This window comes from Myotis davidii, unplaced genomic scaffold (genome assembly GCF_000327345.1).
Source record: "Myotis davidii unplaced genomic scaffold, ASM32734v1 scaffold299, whole genome shotgun sequence".
NCBI classification, from domain to species: domain Eukaryota; kingdom Metazoa; phylum Chordata; class Mammalia; order Chiroptera; family Vespertilionidae; genus Myotis; species Myotis davidii.
Window position 1 is genome coordinate 3,119,117 of NW_006293088.1, and position 18,210 is coordinate 3,137,326.

An 18,210-nucleotide genomic window follows, 5' to 3' on the forward strand; every position below is an offset into this window, starting at 1 on the left:
GATCCTGATCTGGCCTCTTTTTTGCTTTTAGAGCCTTGGATGTGAGGATAGTTGGCTAATAAGACTCTCACCCAGGTGTGATTTGTGTTGTCACTTTATTATTTTTCTCTGGGGCCTGTCCAAGTTTGAAACAGTGCTGGGAACTTCTGGTGGTTAGTTATTTTCCATCACCTGCAGGAGACGGAAGAAAACAAGCAGGTTAACCCAGAGAGCAGGGAGCTGTGCGTGGCCGGCCTTCTCCTCCAGGCTCTGTGCTCGGTCAACCAGAGGCGGCCGGGGTGGAGCAGCGCTCGCCCGAGGAGCTCTAGTTATCACAGCTTTCCACCGACCTGCGCGAGAACGCCTCCAACTGATAGCTTTTTGATTCCATGTGTTTCACAAAGGGTTCGAGAGCCCTGAACCTGTTAACAGGCACCGCGCAGTTTGCGTAGGGCTGCTGTAGCCTGTGTTCCAAGGCGGTTTAGCAGTTTTCTCTGAAACGTGTTCACACGCCACCCATGACCCGGAGATGCTGCTGGATGGCTGTAGCAGATGCTCCACCCGTGTGCAGGAAGGCATGTCCCGGATGTCCCTGCGCCGTGTGGGGGTGGGAACCAGGAAGCGGGGGGAAGCTTCGTTCGTGACAGTCACACTACGGGATATTACTTAGCTGTTCCAAAGGATGCCATAAATATATGTGCTCACGTGTAGATGTGGTTTGGTGTTAAGTGAAAAAACCAAGTTGCAGAACAGTATGAAGAGTAAAATCCTATTTTTGGTTAGAAGACAGTGTGTATAGGTGGACCTAACCAAGTCCAGAAGACGGCTCTGTTAGCGATGATGATCTCTGGGGCGGGGGTGGAATTGGAGATGAGAGACAAGGGGGACTATTATTATTATTTTTCCTTCCTTTTTTTGGCGTATTTTTTTTACTCGATATACTCCTCTATTCTTTTAATGTTTTTGTAAAGAGTATGTATTACCTTCTAAAGTAAAAATAAAAAAGTGGTGAACGCTGAAGACTCATGTGTTGCTGTCGTTCAGTGAACATTTGTTGAAAAGGTGACTGCCCTTGGCCACCTGTCTCCTGTCACTTTCCTGCTCCTGCCTTTCCATGGCAACCTCCTGACCTTGACGCCCGTCTGCGTTTGTCTGGGCTGGTGCTCCCAAGCGCCTGTGGGTGACACCGGGCGTGCCGCTGGGCTGTGACCGCTGCGAGGTTTCACCAGCCGCTGCAGCTGCCGGGCAGCCTCCACCAGGGGACAGCTGGGTGCTTGGTTCTGCCACGCCTGGGACCCGTTACAGGCACATGTGCCTGCCTGGCTGCTGTCCCGTGAACCCAGGACCGCTGCCTAGCTGCCTGCAAAAGCTTACTTTCCCGTCGATCCCCTCTGACATCTGGCCATGCTTTCGGCTGCGGCCTCCTCTGTGGTGCTTGTGTCTGTTCCTGGGAACAGCTGATCCTGGGACAAAAACTCAGGACAGTTGCCTTTGGACTCTGTTCTGGGCCCTGACCAGCTGCCCGGTGACTCCCATGGCAGCGGGGCTGGGAAAGGATCCTGGGACGTGTCTGGGAAAAGTCCTCTAAGCATCCTTCCGTCCAGCCTGTCTTGGGCCAGCCTGCTTTGAAATGCTGGTGACACTCTAAAAGCCAGACTCCAATGTTCCTCTGCCAAAACGGAATCGTGGCTTTCCCCCAGTTTACCCAACACAACACAAAACAAAGACAAAAAGCCTACCAGTGAATAGCCACTCTCTTCCTGATTTTACTTTTCTCTCCAACAAACTTGCCTGGAATCCCTGGTGTCTGTGACACTTGGAAAGCGGTGCCAGCGGCAGACGGATGAGCAAGGAGCCGGCGAGCGTGAATGGGAAACTTGGAGGCAGCCACCTGCTTATTTTGATGGGACCCGTCTGATGGCATGTTTCCCCGTGACCACATGCTCATGGCTGTGGTTTCATATTTGGTTTTATAACAGTGTCACTTTGAGTCAGTTGAATAGTTTTTGAAAATTAAAATAATGAAATCGGATGCCAGCTTCCCCTTCTGTGGGGCTTGGCCACAAACACCCGTTTCCCACTTGCTCTGGCTCCTAAAGCCACGGAGGAGTCCTGGTCGCGTTCAAGTCCATTTCACAGAAGAGCAAACTGAGGTGGGGGTGATGCCAGAAGGTGGGGAAAAGTGTCCCTAATCAACATGGAGTGTCTTCCCTCCCAGCAGCCATCACTAGGCACAATGCCTCCTCCTCCCATACCACCAGATTCCCCAGGCCCAGCTTTCCTTTTTGTTTTGTAATCTTCACCCGAGGATATTTTTTTCCACTGATTTTAGAGAGAGTTGAAGGGGTGGGGGGAGAGAAACATCGATGTGAGAGAGACACATCGATTGGTTGCTTCCTGCACTCACCCCGACCAGCGCGGGGGATTGAACCTGCAATGGAGGCATATGCCCTTGACCAGAATCCAACCCAAGACCCTTCAGTCCCAGGACTGACGCTCTAACCACTGAGCACCCGGCCAGGGCCAGGCCCGCCTTTCTTGTGATGACTCTTCCCTTTGGGGCTGCTCAGACCTGCTGCTGATGGTAACCCCGCTTCTTCCAAGATTGGTGCCAGTCTTTCAAAGAACAATTTTTATGGTCATTATTACAAATGCATGTTCTTCATTAGAATAGGAATTGGGCTGGCGTGGAAGCTTATGAGGTCCAGGTTTTGAGCTGCCAGGACACATGTCTCTGGGGACACATTCACTATAACAGTGAGACCAGCTGAGTCCCATTCGTCTGGCCTGTTCCCATCTAAAATGGAAAGTCCCGCCTCCCAGGAAACCTCCAGTCCCGTGCAGAGCGAGATGGTTGTCACCTACCTTCTGCACGGGGGTGGGGATGGGGGTGGGGGCTGTTTCCCACGATTAAGACTGTGGCGGGTCTCAGCCTACCAGATAAACACGCTGATAGCATTGGAAGGTGGGGTCTGGGCTGACACACAGATAAGCAAACACAGAACACCCCACTAAGCCTAAGGAACCCACTCTTAGTGCCTGAGGACTATCCTCTGTTGTCAATCTCTACGAGCATTTTCGCCCACTTCATCCACACAGAAATTGTGGGGCCCGCAGGGGGCCGCGCAGGGGTTGCCCAGGTCTGCGGCCTCCTCTAGGGGCTCCGGCCTGGCTCTCAGGAGGAAGGAGGGGGTCCTCCAACCCGAGATGGAGCCAGATCCGGAAGGTCCGGCCCCTGGGGCCTGAGGTGCAGCCGGTTCTTACCGAATGGATCCAGTCGATGTAGTTGGAGACGCGGGTGAAGACAGAGGGCTTGTGGTAGTAGTTGCAGCCGCGGGAGGACCCGAAGCTGACCACGCCGTGCACCTCCCACTGGCCGTCGTCCTTCTGGCAGTTCAGGGGTCCTCCGGAGTCTCCCTGGGGAAGGCGGCGCTCTGTCAGGAGGGCCTGGCAGCTTGGGAGGGTGCTGGGAAGGGGAGGGGCTGCCCCTAGAGACCCGGGTTCCCATGTTTGCAGTATGTTTATATTGTTCCACCACAAGTCACCATGGTCTCCGATCAGCTGCCCTGTGGCACCTCACAGCTCAAGGTGGCACCATAATGCCAACAAGAACGAACCTTTATTCTTTCTGGGTGCCTGGACCTAAACCAAGCACTTCCTACTCCTCATCTCACGGATCCTCACCGAAACCTATGTGGTAAGTGTTGTTAGTATTCCCATTTCACTGACAGGAAATACTGAGGCCCCAGAGATGGTGACTTGCCTGAGGTTGTACAGGCAGTAAGTGAAGGAGCAGAGACTGTGTCCCACAGTTAGAATGGCGGGCGCTCAACCACCACCGGCCATTTCCACCCATGATGAGGGACCTTGCCGGGGGCTGGTCTGCATGGGGCAGCGTGTAGGGCACAGTGTGATTGGCAGGACATGTGAGGCTCCTTGCTCTGCCCTCACTCTGATACAAGGTCCACCCCCTCACAGTTCCTTCTGGTTAGGACACGGTCTCCAGGAAGGCTCTGTGGCAGCTACCATAAGGGGACACACTGGGCCATGAGTGCAATTAATTCAACAGATAAGCCCGAAGTCACTTAGAAAGGCCCTAATTCAGAGCATGCACCCGTTGGCTCCCTTCCAACACAGAGGAGAGAATAAGAGAGATGACGGTGATGAGAGACCCCAATGAGACCCAAGGAAGGACTTCCCAGCAGTGGGGGGGGCGAAGGGAGGGAGCGGATACTATAAGGAACATCTCAAAACATCTTTTCTAGAGACGACAAGGACAAAGGTCAGGGACGGGAATGTCTGTAGCTGTTTCCGGTGCTTCTGCTGGCAGGCAGGGGGCAGATTTTAGGACCCCCCGAGAGCCTCTCCCCACCCCCAGCCCCATTTCATTGTGGAGGGGCTGCACCCGACTTTCTGCACTCACATTGCAGCTGGAGATGATGCCATCACCCCCGGCACAGATCATGTTGGTCTTCACGGAGCTGCCCCACCAGTCAGAGCGGGAGCACGTGGCATAGTCCACAACCAGCAGCTTTCCCTGCTGCAGGATGTCAGGAGTAGCCCCGTTGGCTGATGAGACGAGAGAAGAGAGAAGGGGAGAGAGAAGGCGTTACTGGGACAAAGGGACTGCTGAGAATTAAGGAAGTGGTAGACACCTGCTGGGTTTCCTGCCCAGACCTATCTTCTGGTCACTCTGACTTCCCATCCATCCATGGCTGCAAGGGGAGCAGCCATGTTTGTTTATCCTGTGTCCTCACAGTTGATTGGTTAGTGTTCTGGCCACTGATGATTGGTTCAGGGGTGAACAGCTGACTCAACCTCAGCCAATGAGCTCCTTCCCTGGGAATTTGGGATTAGAACTCAGAAATCCCAGGCAGAGAGGTTGTAAACCTGGGAGCGGTTGGCAGTGGCTGCCATTTTCCTCGAGGGAGAGAAGAATGAAGTAGATCTACCAAGAAAGACGTTTTGAGAGAGGGTTTCGGGAGTTTTTTAGTCTTCCAGCCCCTGATTCTTTCCTGTTCCTGAAGCCTGGCTGCGTCTCTGCCCTTGGTTGAGATTGGCTATTTTCATGGGCTTCTATCACTTAGCTTAAATATAACAGTGAATCTCCTGGCATTTCGAGCCCCAGTTGGGAAAAATATTCTAATGTGGTTAAGGTAGAGCTTTCCTAATGGCCCCTAATGATACTGTCACCATCACCTCCATGACTATTATCACTACTTATGGCAAGGATTAATAGTATTATAATTCTACACCTGTGCTTTATTAGGCTTTTCAAAACATGCTACACTTCATAGTAAATGTATTTTCCTGTATGACAGACGGGATGTTGAAGCTGAGAGAAGTTAAGCAGCTTGCCCAAGACCACTGAATAAATCATTAACATGTATAATGTTTTACAACGTATAAAGTATTGTCATATCTCTCTTGTCATCTCTTTTAATCTTGCCATCTGTATTTCCGTTTTGCCAGATGAGGAAACCGAGGCTGCAAAGTGGCTTGCCCAGGGTTGCAGAGCTCACCCACAGAGTTGGGACCGAGAGCCAAGCATGTGGACCTTTCCCTGGCTCTCGCTGCCTCCGGCGAAATGCATTCTGCCCCAGTGCTTTCTGGGTAAATGAGCAAGAGGCTGTACTTGTGACGCCTCCCCTGCTTCTCACTTCTGCTGAGTTTCCACATGTCCTTGTTTTTGCACATACGCCCGACCAGAGGGCGGTGGTAACTTATTTGAGTGCATGTGTGTTGACGTACCTCTGGGAAAATAAGTGACGTACCTCACTTATACTAATGGGTTTATGAGAACATGAAAGGGACAGTTACCTGCGTGAGCCTTCCGGACCTCTGGTGTTACCTCTGTCCTTCCAGACAAGGGAAGGCAGGTCCTCTGTGTCTTGGGGCCTACCATCATTGGCTTTCTGACCTTGGAGTTTATGTCAAAAGGAGACTCGAACAAAGCCAGGTCTGAGCAGTAAAATCAGGTGGCACGTGGGACAGATAAGTTTCATGTGTGGAGAGAGGGTGTGATGAGGGCCCCAGGGACATTTGTGAGGCCTGAGGTCACAGAGTGGATGCTGTTCCGGACTCCGGCCTTGGGCCACACAGAGAAACTTCTCAGCCAGATGTCATGTGGTCACCATTACCCTCATTCTGTCACTGTGACATGACAACTATCACACTGCACCTACTATGTGCCACGCACTGCCCTAAGTGCTCCCCATGGATTACCTCCTTCAGTCCACTTCCCAGGTCCCTGTGATGTAGGTGCTGTTATTATTCCCATTTTATAGATGAGGAAACCGTGGTTTGGAGAGGCTGAGTCATGTACCCAAGGTCACAGAGCTAGCAAGTGGAGGAGCTGGGGTTCGAACCCAGGCAGCCTGACTGCTTATCAGGCCATGCTATCCTGCCCCTCCCAGGCAGCCGGCATTTCTCCCAGACACCCTGGGATGAGAGTGTGGAGAGAGCCCCTGGTTGGACAGGGGCGACACTGCCTCCCTCCCGCCCAACCCTCGGGGCTCCCGGCCCCCACTTACTCTGTAGCCTTCCCCAGCCTGTGACGTAGCAGGTGTAGTTGTTGGGAAGGATTTTGCCGGCGGGAGGGAGGCAGCCCAGCTGGATCTTGTCACTCAGGGGGACAGGGCTGGCCAGTTTGAGCAGGGCAATGTCGTTCCTGGGTCGGAGAAGTGGAGAGCGTAAAGAGAGGGCTGACTGTGCCTGTCCTAAATTCATTCCTGGTCTGGCCCCCGCTGGAACCGCTGAGCCCCTCCCTGGCAGCCTGACCGTGAGGCTTTCTTCTGCCAGGGCTCCGAGGGCCTGGGGAGCAGCTGCCTCCAAACCCCAGGTTGCATTTTGTCTCTGGTGGAGCTTGGAGCCCTGTATTCCCCCGAGAGCCTTTCAGGGGATTATTCAGAACAGGGCGGGCAGGGAGGTTTTGTCTTGCAATGTCCACTCTGATGGCTTATCATGGCTGCCTGCTGGGCTGGGTTGACAAGGACACATGTCCCGATTGGTGATGTCTGTCCTGACATCTCCTTCCTGTGTTCAGTGAGAAAACGGCAGGAGATGCTCAGATGCAAAGACCTTCTGCCCTTACTCCGTGTTCTCCTCCCACCTGGAGTCTTCCCAGGCTCCTCCCTACTCTCACGCTCTTGTCTGGGAGACGGTTAGTGATGAGCAGGTGCCTTTTCCATGGTGGCTGCAGTGGGATCTCCCAGCCCATTTGCTACGAGGTGAGGTAGACGCTCTGGCCATCAGGAGGTGGGGTCTGGGTTTCTCCCCCCTGGATTGAGAGGGGGCCCGGGGCCTATAATGTGGAGGAAGTGACACCAGGTGACCTTTGAGACTAGGACGTGCGAAGAGATGCAGCTTCCTCCTGGTCCTCGGGGCCCCTGTGCTTGGAACCCAGCCTCCGCCACGAAGAAGCCAGGCCACACGGAGGCCACATGTGGAGGATCTGGACGACAGTCCCAGCCAACAGGGCATCGACCCCCAAGGGCGAGGGAGGAAGCTCTGCATATGATGCAGCTAATCCCTAAAGCAGCGAGCTATGCACCTCTGCTGGGCCTGCCCTTGAGAGCAGGAACGGGCAGGAGCGAGTGGTGGATTCTGCAGGGGACCTTTTCCTGCCTCGCTTCCTCCTCCTCCCCTTCCCCAGGAAGTCTGGGCCACCCTCCCCGCAGGCGGCTGTCTAAGTGCTTTACATACAGTATCTCATCTAATCCTCACAACAACCCTAGAGGCAGGCCCTGTTAGCGAAGAGGAAACTGAGGCACAGAAAAACTGAGGAACCCAGGCGGGGTCAGCAGTCATCTTTCATACCTGAGACACCAGGCTCCAGAAGCTCAGTTCCTAACCACCACCCCGCACTGCCCCACTGCCACACGCATGCCCTGAGCTCCCCGTGACCTGGCACGGTGACCTGTGCCCCTCTGTGTGTCCCGCACCCAGAGTCCAGTGTCCAGCATGGCATGGTACATGGGGGTCAGTAGAGGCTTGGGGTGGGCATAGGATGGCATCTGACCATCTGAGAGGAAAGGGGGGATAATGACTGGGCCTTGGAGAGCTCAGAGACCCTGTCATCTGCCTGTGTCCATTCCCCCCAGGCTGTCCCCGCAGGCTCTCAGGGTCTCTTTGAGAATGTAAAAGGCCTTGGAGGGAGGGGTACAGGGTGGGGGAAGGCAGGAGACACCGTGTCCTACTCCACTGAACAGTCATGAAGCCTGCAGACCCATCCTGGTGTCCCCAGGGATTGGCCTGGAATCGATACCTTGTCAGTGGTGCCCGGGGTGGACAGGGCATCTGCGGCTTCACTGGCAGGAGACCCAGGGGGCCCTGGCAGTCTTTGCCTCTCCCTCCCCCAGTTCATGCCCTCATCCCAGGCATCTTTGGGGCTGGCTCTACTTCTAAAGGTCATATAAAGGTCAGAGCTTTCCCCCCTCCCTACAGAAGGAACAAAGGAGGGGGTGCCTTCTGGGAGACACCCTCCTGTCTTTGCCCCTGCTATCCCCGCCCCCAAGTACGCCCCGACAGGAGGTACCCTTTGGAGAGCTGGCTGGAGTTCCAGTCCTTGTGCACCACGATCTTGGAGACCTTGACGGCCAGAGAGCCACGCTCGTCCACGGAGAGGCTGTGGCGGCCCACCACCACGCGGTAGGTCCTGGAGGAGCTGGGAGAAGGGAGGCGAGCGGAGAGGGTCACCTCCTGGCTGTCTGGTCCTCTCTCTGCGCCCCCCTCCCCCATGGGCAGGGACACCCCAATGCACGGTCTCCAAAAGCCTGGCTTTGGATAACGCTGGGATGGGCCCAAGTATGCCACTGGTTGGTGCTTGGGAATTTTTCTTCCCTAGGGCAATTGGTTAGTTGTCGTATAACATAATGACTATAACTATATAAGCACTAAAACTAATAACAATAAACTATAATGTAAAAGAAAAGTTATAGTAATGTAAACTCTATGTTACTATGGGGAAATGAGATGGGCAGAGAACACAGAGTCATTTGCCCTCAAGTTTAATCTTCCAAACCTCTCATTTTCAGCTGGGGAAACCGAGGCTCAGAGAGGAGTGCCTGGTCCAGAGTTTGACAGCTAATTAGTGAGAGTCCAGAACTCGAAGCCAGGGCTCCTGACTCTCAGGCCTCTGTTATTTCCCCCACCACCTCCTAAAGCTTATAACTTAGGTGAGGAGAAGGCACCCCTCCAGGCAAGGAGAGAGTCATACCAACCCAAGGCCAATGCCACTGGGCACCTGCTGGGGCGCGATAAGCAGAGGTCTTAAGGAGGGGAAAAGACAGGTGGACAATGAATGCCAGGGAACCTTTCTTTCCTGTGGGCCTTTGTAATGGAAACAGTTGGCGCTAATTGAGCACTTACTAAGTGCCAGGCCTTTAACACATCATTTCATTTAATCCACATGAAATTCTGTTATCTGCATTTTTTGTAGGTAATGGTTTTGAGGCTTGGAGAAGTCATTCAAATTGCTCAAGGGAACCCAATTCCAGATTCGGAGGCCACACCCAGTACCCCGGGAGGGCAGGAAATGAGTCCCCTTCCCCCCAAACATGCCTGCTCAGTGTCCTGCACAGGGCACCTCAGTCTATGCCACCTATTGATCCATCAGTTTCCCAGCAGACCAAACTAAAGGTCGACGAAAGCTTGTTTCTTGCCATAGCCGGTTTGGCTCTGTGGATAGAGCATCGGCCTGCTGGCTGAAGGGTCCCGGGTTTGATTCTGGTCAAGGGCATGTACCTTGGTTGCGGGCACATCTCCAGTAGGGAGTGTGCAGGAGGCAGCTGATCAATGTTTCTCTTTCATCGATGTTTCTAACTCTCTCTCTCTCCCTTCCTCTCTGTAAAAAATCAATAAAATATATTTAACAAGAAAAGAAAAGAAAGCTTGTTTCTTGGCCAGGCAAGTGGATATTTGCAAGGCTCCTTTATACAGGGGGGTTCAGGGCACTGGGGCTGAACGCTGGAGATGAATGCTGGCTGGCAGGGTGAGCCGCTGGGTGTCTGGGAACAGAACTTACCTGATGCAGTGGGCAGCGGTCAGGACCCAGTTTTGGGCCACTAGGGTCCCTCCGCAGGTGTGGCGCCACTGGCCATTGGAGCTGAACTGCAGGGAGACCTGGGGAAAAGCATGGGTGCTCTGGTAGCCAAAAGAACTGGGCCTCCTGCTCTTCGGCGTCCCATCCCCCATCCCTGAGAGCAGGGCCAGGGCCAGGTGAGCCAGGCACTCATCTCAGGTGCGAAATGTAAGGGGCACCAAGAAACTCAGGAATCAGGGTCAATAACATTTTAATGCAACATTAAAAATTAACACAAAATATCCATGTTTCTTCTTTGCCCAGACCGTCCAGTGTAAAATCCAGATCTGTACAAAGGCCTACAAAGCTCTACATGACCGCCCTCACCTCATGGGCTCCCACTCCCCTCTGCTCCAGCCACACCGACCTCTGGGGCATGGAAAAATACACCGAGCCCACTCTACCCCAGGGCCTTTGCACTGCTGTTCCTCCTGCCTGGAAGATTCTTCTCCCAGGTATTAGCACAGTTTTCTCCTTCACTTCCTACAGGTTGTGGTCAAGGTTACCCGCTCCGGTCCTAGCTGGTTTGGCTCCATGGAGAGAGCAGACTGGAGGGTCCTGGGTTCAATTCCAGTCAAGGGCACATGCTCGATCCCCAGTGTGAGGCATGCAGAAGGCAGCCAATCAGTGATTCTCTCTCATCACAGATGTTTCTATCTCTCTCTCCCTGTCCCTTCCTTTCTGAAATCAATAAAAATAGATTTTTAAAAAGATTATCCTCTCCAGGAAACCTGTATGACCACCCTGCACACACATATGTGCACACTCACGTCCCCACACTACCTGCGCTTATGGACACCCATGTGTACAGGTAGTTGGATGGGGCGGCTCCTTATTGCAGCTGGAGAAGGTACCCCTTCCTCTACGCTCCAAGGTTGACCAAGGCCACAGAAACGTATTTTATTGGTGAATTTTCTCATCATTGCCAGTGCAGTAGACCCCATGGTGGAGGGCACAGGGGTGGTGTGAGGGGGTGGGGGCAGGGAGGGAAGAAGTGGAGTGCGGACGACTCACCTGCCAGGGCCAGCTATTGGGCCTCACATCTTCACCGCCAACCACCCTGGGCAGATGGGGCAGGTAAGTGGGGAGCCCACAGCTGAGAGCTGTGCAAAGAGAAAGGGTTGTGAGTCCAGGAAGCAGTGACCCAAGTAATCTCACTTACACTTGCTGCTTCCCCCAAATCCAAAGAGAAGAGACCATAGAGTCCTGCCCTTCGCTGCCTGTCCTTGGGATGCCCCTCCAGCTTTCTTATAACCGGAGGACCGAGCCCAGTGTGGGCAGGGGAGTCCCGTCCCCAATCCCACCAGGGGACTGGGACAGTGCCTCTGGGTGGCCGGGCTTACCTCCAGCCACCAGTGCAGACAGCAGCAGCGCCCTGATCATGGTGAGTCCGTAGGAATCCTGGACTTGGCTGGGACCCTGGCTTTATGAGCGGTCTTATCGGCCAGAGATAGACCAAGAGTGCACAAGGTGGGGATTTTCTCAAAGCCCAGTGGAAAACAGGGCCTGTGTTCAAATATTGTTTTTCCATTTTCTCCCATCTGTCACCCTGGAAATACCTTGGAAAAAGATGCCAAAGGTGGATATTGAAATATGGGTTCAATCTGCTTTTCATGAGACTGTGTTATGGGCTGGGGAAGAAGAAAAAGATGGGTTGTTGGTCCTTGGAGTTGAGTTTTCAAAGACAAAGCTGGCATGCTGAACGAAAAGCATTCTGGGCAGTGGTCCTCCATGGGGCTGGTACTGCCCCCCACCCCCCAGGGGGCATTTGGCAATGTCTGGAGACATTTTTGGTTGTCGTGGCTCGGGAGGGGTACTATGGGCATCCGGTGGGTAGAGACTAGTCAGTGATGGCGAACCTATGACACGCGTGTCAGAGGCGCCACGCGAACTCATTTTTTTTGGTTGATTTTTCTTTGTTAAATGGCATTTAAACATATAAAGTAAATATCAAAAATATAAGTCTTTGTTTTACTATGGTTGCAAATATCAAAAAATTTCCATAGGTGACATAGCACCAGAGTTAAGTTAGGGTTTTTCAAAATGCTGACACGCCGAGCTCAAAAGGTTCGCCATCACTGGCCTAGATGCTGCTAAACATCCTACCACACACAGGCATGATCTCCTTGCCGATGTTGATGGTGCCAAGGTTGAAGAACACTCTTCTAGGCCGTGGCTGCTGTGTGGCCTCACATGAGTCACGTACACCTCCGGGCCTGGGGCCGGCCCATCTGGGACCCAGGCAGAGAAAGATGTGCCCACTGTTTTGCAACATCGTGGAGAGGATTTGAAAAGCACGGGGGACATGCCTACACGGGGGGAGCACCAGGCAGATCCCCCAACGCCCCGCGAGTGTTTGGACTCTCGTTTGTAGTCTGCAGCAGTCTCTGCAACAACAGACTATTTCTGAAGTCTCCTCTTCTATCTTGAAAGTTAGTGTGAATTTGGCACTCAGCTTCGTGAAGCTGCGTTTGTTTTTTTAAAATATATTTTATTCATTTTTTACAGAGAGGAAGGGAGAGGGATAGAGAGTTAGAAATATCGATGAGAGAGAAACATTGATCAGCTGCCTCCTGCACACTCCCTACTGGGGATGTGCCTGCAACCAAGGTACATGCCCTTGACCGGATTTGAACCTGGGACCCTTGAGTCCGTAAGCCGATGCTCTATCCATTGAGCCAAACCGGTTAGGGCAGCTATGTTTGTTTTAATATAAAAACACAGTTTGTCCTGTATGAGGTCACTAAGCAAATACAAGTTGGCACATGCCATGAGCTTGCTGTGTGACCTTGGGCCAGTCAGACAGGCTCTCTGGGCTGGGACTGCCCATCTATCAAGCAGAGAGAAGAACGTGTGCCCACCATGCTGCTTTGAGGAGTTGAAAGTGACAGAAAACTTCATCAAACAGGCGTAAGCCATCGGGCCATTGATGGGGCCACAAAATGGAAAAGCACGGAGCAGGGCTGGCTTGAGGCCCAGCCGGGTCCACGGCTCTGAGAGTGTCCCCAGGGCTCCCAGGGTGTCCCCAGGGCTCCGCTGCTCTGAGGGTCCCTTCTCGGCTCCACGGAGTGGTCTGGAGCAGCAAGTTCTCCCATTCATTGGGACAGGACGGCTATAGGATCTTTGACTCAGGGTTTCCCAACTGCAGCCCTACTGACATTTGGGGTGATGATCTGTTGTTATGCGGGCTCCCCTCTGCATTGTAGTGGGCTTGGCAGCATCCCTGGCTTCCACCCTCCTCTCCAGCCCCAACTCATGACAACCAGAAATGTCTACATCCAGTGCCAAATTGTTCCCCAGGGAAGCAACATCACCCCTTCTTCCCTTTCTCTCCCTCTTGCTGTTGTACCCTCACACCTCCTCATGATGCAGCAGGGACTGTGAGCCTTCTTCTAGGGTTCAGAAGTCCTGCAACTCTCTCTGATTGGACTTGCCTTAGGTCACATGCCCATCCCTGAGCCAATTGTTGTTGTGGTGGTGGTGATGTGACACAATGATTGGCCAGGCCTCAAATCTAGTCATGGGGTTCCACCCAGACCACGTGGAGGAGGAGTGGGGAAAGGGCAGCACAGACACAAAAATCCAGGGTTCTAGAGAGGGAATGGGGGCCAGGGAGGAAGAGAGAAAACAGCCACGTAGCCCACTTCCCCCTCGGTGCTTGGTTCCCCATTTGTCTGTTGTTGGACAACGAGGGAGTTTGTCAAGTTCTGAACTGGGCTCGGTCCTGGAGGTCTCAGTGCGGGCAGGGAGACGTAGATGTGAACTTCTCATGGGTTTATGACTCATTCGTGCAAAAACATTCTTCTGGGAAGCCATGCGGCTCAGTGGTTAGGGGCTGGGTTCACACCCGGTGCTTGCGTGCGCTGACTCTGTGGTCTGGGTCCTTGCTACTCAGAGTGGTGTGGACCTGCAGCATCCGCACAGCCGAGGGGCCGGTGAGAAGTGCCAACTCTCCACCCCAGGCTGCCAGCTCCGCATCTGCAGGTTAGCGAGCTACCCAGGCGGTTCCTCTGCCCGTGGCGAGTTGGGGAGAACTGGGCTAGGGCAAGTTGCATCTATTTCCTCACTTTCTCTACCGATCAAATAGGGACAACAAGCATCCCACCTATCTCTTAGGTTGGTGGGTAAAATGAAACAACAGCGTATTCACTTAAAACAGTAGTAAATGTGCAATACAATGTTCACGCTTAAATCCTGAGACGGGGAGCCTCAGATACGAATAGCTCAGAATGCTTCAAACGTTTCCATCAAAGAATCCTAGTAGACCGGGACTTGGCAGACTTTTCCTGTAAAGGCCCAGAGAGTAAATATTTTAGCTTGTGGGCCATATGGTCTCCGTTGCGACTAGTCAACCTTGCAAAAGCAGCCATCTGGGCACAGCCGGGCTCCAATAAAACTTTATTTACAAAACAGGTTTGGTTCGCGGGCTCCGGATCTGAGGTCTCGCACGAAGCAGTCTCCACAGCAGCAAGATGTCTCCGAAGTCTCATTCTTCACCTGGAAAACCTTGTCTGAATGTTGTAGCTTACTTCCTAGCATCGCTGGCTCCATGTCAACTCTCTTTCTTCCCACCCAATCTTCACGGAAGATCGATGCTTCGGGTAGATGCTCCGTGTTTATTCTTTGTCTTTACATGCCCCGCCCCCGCGGCCCACCACCACGAGAAGTTTTGCAGACACATGCCCCGACCTCAGAAGAGGGAGTGTGGGGGGACCAGCCCCCAAGGCCTGCTGGGAATGAGGCTCTCTCTCCTAGGAACGAAGGGAGAGGGAAGATTTGCTAATAGGAGTCCAGCTGTGGGGCCAGTAGACGTAATTACTCCAATCACAAGCTGCTGTGACTTCATTGGGAAACGGAGAGGGAGGCAGGTGCCCATTTTACAGATGCGGAAACTGAGGGTCTGAGAGGTTAAGTGACTCAGTCACTGTTGCTGCCTGTCAGTGGCAGAGTTCAGCGCTCCAACCCCGTGAGTGCCCAGACTTGACCAGCCAACCCCGGGCCGTTTAGACATAGGAGGATTCCAGCCACAATCAGCAGGGCCACGTAGCTGGTCCCTAGCTGCCCCCACACGTGTGAGCAGTAACTCCTGCCACGGAGGGTTTGAGGTTGGTTGTTGCCCAGCATTATTCATTGTGCCAGCAGTAGCGGGTTCAGTGGGTGCGAGCCCTTTGTGAACATCTGTAAGCAATAATTCTCCTCTCAGGTTTCTGTCTGTCTGGGCTGGTTGCCAGCTTTGCTCAGGTTTGTCAGCACACCCACAGCCTACCCCCCACCCCCAACAGGGCCAGGGGAGGGCTTCCGTGTAAGGGGCGCCTTAAGATTTGGGGACTAATGGTAGAGTAATATGGTTGCTCGCCACACAGGCTCTGGAGTCAGACTACCTGGGTTCAAGACCTGGTGCCCATCACTAGCGGTGTGATCTTGGGCAAGTTCCTAAACCTCTCTGAGCCTCAGTTTCCTCCTCTGTAAAGGGGATAATAATCAGGGCTGCCATGATTATTAGATGAGACAGTGTATGGGATGGTGCCTGGCACACAGATTCCCTGGGGCTCACTATGCGCCAGCCACGGCCACTGCATCAGCCATACACACGATGGCATTCTAGTGGGCTGCTGGCAGGGTCAGTGCCTCCATGCCTCCTTCCCCCCACCCCCTTCCAACCATCGGTTTGTGACTTCTTGGGCAAAGTGCACAAATCCTTGCCGTCACCGCAGCCAGATCCCAGGGAGTCCTTCCTGACCTGCCCTTCCTTCCCGCCTGACCCCCAACACGGATGCTAGATTTCGCCAGAAGACAGGAGAAACGGTGTATTTATTTCCCGTTGCTGCTTCAACAACTTACCGTGACTGCAGTGGCTCAAAACGCAGACCTGTGTCCTCTCACAGTTCTGGAGGCCAGAGGGCCACAACCAGTGTCGCTGGGCCACACCAGGCTGGATCCTTCCGGAGGCCTAACGGGGAACCCCTGTCCCTGCCTTCCCCAGCTTCTAGCCTGTCTTCCTGGGCTTGTGATCTCTCCCACGTCCACGAAGCCATTAGGGAAACATCTTCGCATCTCCCGGACCTGGACCCCTGCTTCCGTTCTTACCTCTCCTGGACCTAACCCGCCTGCCTCCCTCTTATAAGGGCCCTTGTGATTGCATCGGGCCCACCTGGGTAGTTGAGGCCACTCCCCGTCCCACGATCCTTAAATCAGTCACACCTGCGAATCCCTTTCGCCATCTCAGGTAACCCTCACCGGTTCTGGGACTGGGACGTGGGATGTCTTCGGAGGCTGTTGGTCTGTCCACTCACATAGATGCTGACTCTTGGCCACAACAGTGGGTCCTGTCCCTGAATCTCAGATTTGTGTTCTCGTCGAGCAAACAGAACCGTGGCTTATGTTTCAACATTTATTAGCTAATACGAGTAGGTGCGCTAATCCAACCACATTCCCAAAAGCTATATAGATTTGGGACTGAGGGCTGTTGTTTAACACTGCACAGGTGCCTCTTAAATAAGTCAGGAGTTATTACTGAATTCCTGAGCCCTCTCTCTCCTTTCTATCATCACCTTGGTCAGGGCCACAGTGATGTTAGCCCAATTGCAGCTGGCCTTCCCGTCTCCAAGTCACCCTCCATCCAGCTGTCAGATGAACACTCCAGTGTGTGCATTGGACCACAGCGGTCATCTCTCTATCTAAAACCCTCTATGGCTCCCCATTACCCTGCAAATACAGTCCCAACACCCCCTCCGTGGCTCTCTTTGCTCATGCTCCTGTCACATCTCTTGTCCCTGCTAGGGTGACCGACCACCCCAGTGTGCCTGGGACGGCCCTGGTTTTAGCGCGGAAAGCCTCATGTCCTAGGAAAGGACTGTCGGTCACCCCTCCTGCCCTGTGCCTCGGGCTCTGGCAGCACCAGCTGCCTGGAGCCGTCTTTCTTGTTGAATGAGCCGTCTTTCCTGAGAATGGCCTGGCACAGTGAGGCAGGAGAGGTCTGCCACGTCCCACCTCCCGGGGCCCAAGCCCGTGGGGAAGCAGGACAGCTCACGGACCAGCCACAGGCGGTGCGGCGAGGGCTCGCCCAGGAGGAGCTGGGAGTTCAGAGGTGGGGGGCGGGCACCTCCCTTTCTGGATCAGCACATTCTCAGGAGTGTTGTGGTCAGGGGTCAGGGTCCCCACTTGGTCTTTCCCTCACTGGACACTGGGTCCCTCTCTTTCTTGGCCACACTTGGCCCTCCCTTCCCGGGGCCCCTGTGGCAGGTGCATTACCGGCTCTCTGTTCCTGTGACCGGGCCCAGCTCCTTCCTCTCTCGGGCCTCAGTTTCCCGGCCTGTCTAATACAGTGAAAGTTTTCCAGCTCTGACTGCTGTGACCACGTGTGGCAACCATTGCTTTCTTCAAACCTGTACCCCTGAGGGCTGGGCTGTGCCCTCCTCCTCTGCCTGCACCCTCCCCATGCCAGCCGCGGAGACCCCATCCTCCACCTACAGCTGACCCACCAGGCTCCTCTGGGGGGTGGGGGACAGGATCGGGAAGATGGCGATTTGATCAGGGCCACAGCTGTGAGAAGTTGGGGGCAAGTGTCTGGTGTGTCCCTAACTCATATCCCCTCAGGCACCAGGTGGCTTCCTGGGGTCCCCTCCACTAGCACCTCCAGGACCAGGAGCAAACTCCAAGGCCTGACCAGCCTGGCAGGGGGTGCGGGGGGGCAGGGGGGCTCTCTTTGCATTCCCAGTGTGGAAAGGGGCCACCCCTACAGGGCCCGGGAACTGCTGCGAGACGGAGACGCAAATCAAGAGTGCAGGCGCTGGCTCAAGGGCAAACGAGGTTTATTGCAGGTGCGGGGATTTTCGGGGATTTGCGGCCGTGGCTCCGGAGGGTGACTCACTGCTGCATTTTCTGCAGAGCAGAGAACAGGGTGAGTGTGTGCGCGCCTGCGCCCACGTCCCGTGTCCCCTGCTGCGGGGGGAGTAGGGAGCCCCGGGACTTCACAAGCCAGACTCGCCTCTGCCCAAGGGCTCTGTACCCCTCCCCCCAGGACTCCAGGCCACAGTGCAAATGGGCCTCAGAACGCATCTGTCCCTCACCCACCACGTGAAAGCTGCAGGCTGAGGGACCCTCTGCTCCCCTGTCCTCGAGGTCTATATGGCCAGCCGTGCTGCTGCTGC

General features: G+C 54.2%; 2 protein-coding genes across 2 annotated transcripts in view; both read right to left on the reverse strand.

Annotated features, from left to right (window-relative positions):
- Window positions 1-78: 78 nt before the first annotated feature.
- On the reverse strand, window positions 79-11,458 carry LOC102759032 (chymotrypsin-like elastase family member 2A). The gene is made up of 8 exons (XM_006766693.1): window positions 11,404-11,458; window positions 11,075-11,163; window positions 10,004-10,101; window positions 8,516-8,644; window positions 6,513-6,649; window positions 4,403-4,548; window positions 3,244-3,396; window positions 79-171 (listed from the first exon to the last, which is right to left on the reverse strand). The coding sequence occupies exons 1-8, from the start codon at window positions 11,441-11,443 to the stop codon at window positions 154-156; spliced, it is 810 nt and encodes a 269-aa protein (XP_006766756.1). The 5' UTR covers window positions 11,444-11,458; the 3' UTR covers window positions 79-153.
- A 6,396-nt stretch (window positions 11,459-17,854) lies between these two features.
- Window positions 17,855-18,210, reverse strand: part of CTRC (chymotrypsin C) — a 6,299-nt gene continuing 5,943 nt past the window's right edge. Inside the window, exon 8 of the mRNA XM_006766694.2 lies at window positions 17,855-17,941. Coding sequence (XP_006766757.1) covers window positions 17,927-17,941 — 15 coding nt within the window. The 3' untranslated portion in view covers window positions 17,855-17,926. The remainder of the gene's footprint in view (window positions 17,942-18,210) is intronic.

Coding starts and splice junctions, on each gene's coding strand:
- LOC102759032 (XM_006766693.1), bottom strand. CDS start 11,443: ATGATCAGGGCGCTGCTGCTGTCTGCACTGGTGGCTGGAG. Junction 11,164..11,403: donor GTCTGCACTGGTGGCTGGAG/GTAAGCCCGGCC, acceptor CTCTTTGCACAG/CTCTCAGCTGTGGGCTCCCC. Junction 3,397..4,402: donor GCATCATCTCCAGCTGCAAT/GTGAGTGCAGAA, acceptor CGCCTTCCCCAG/GGAGACTCCGGAGGACCCCT.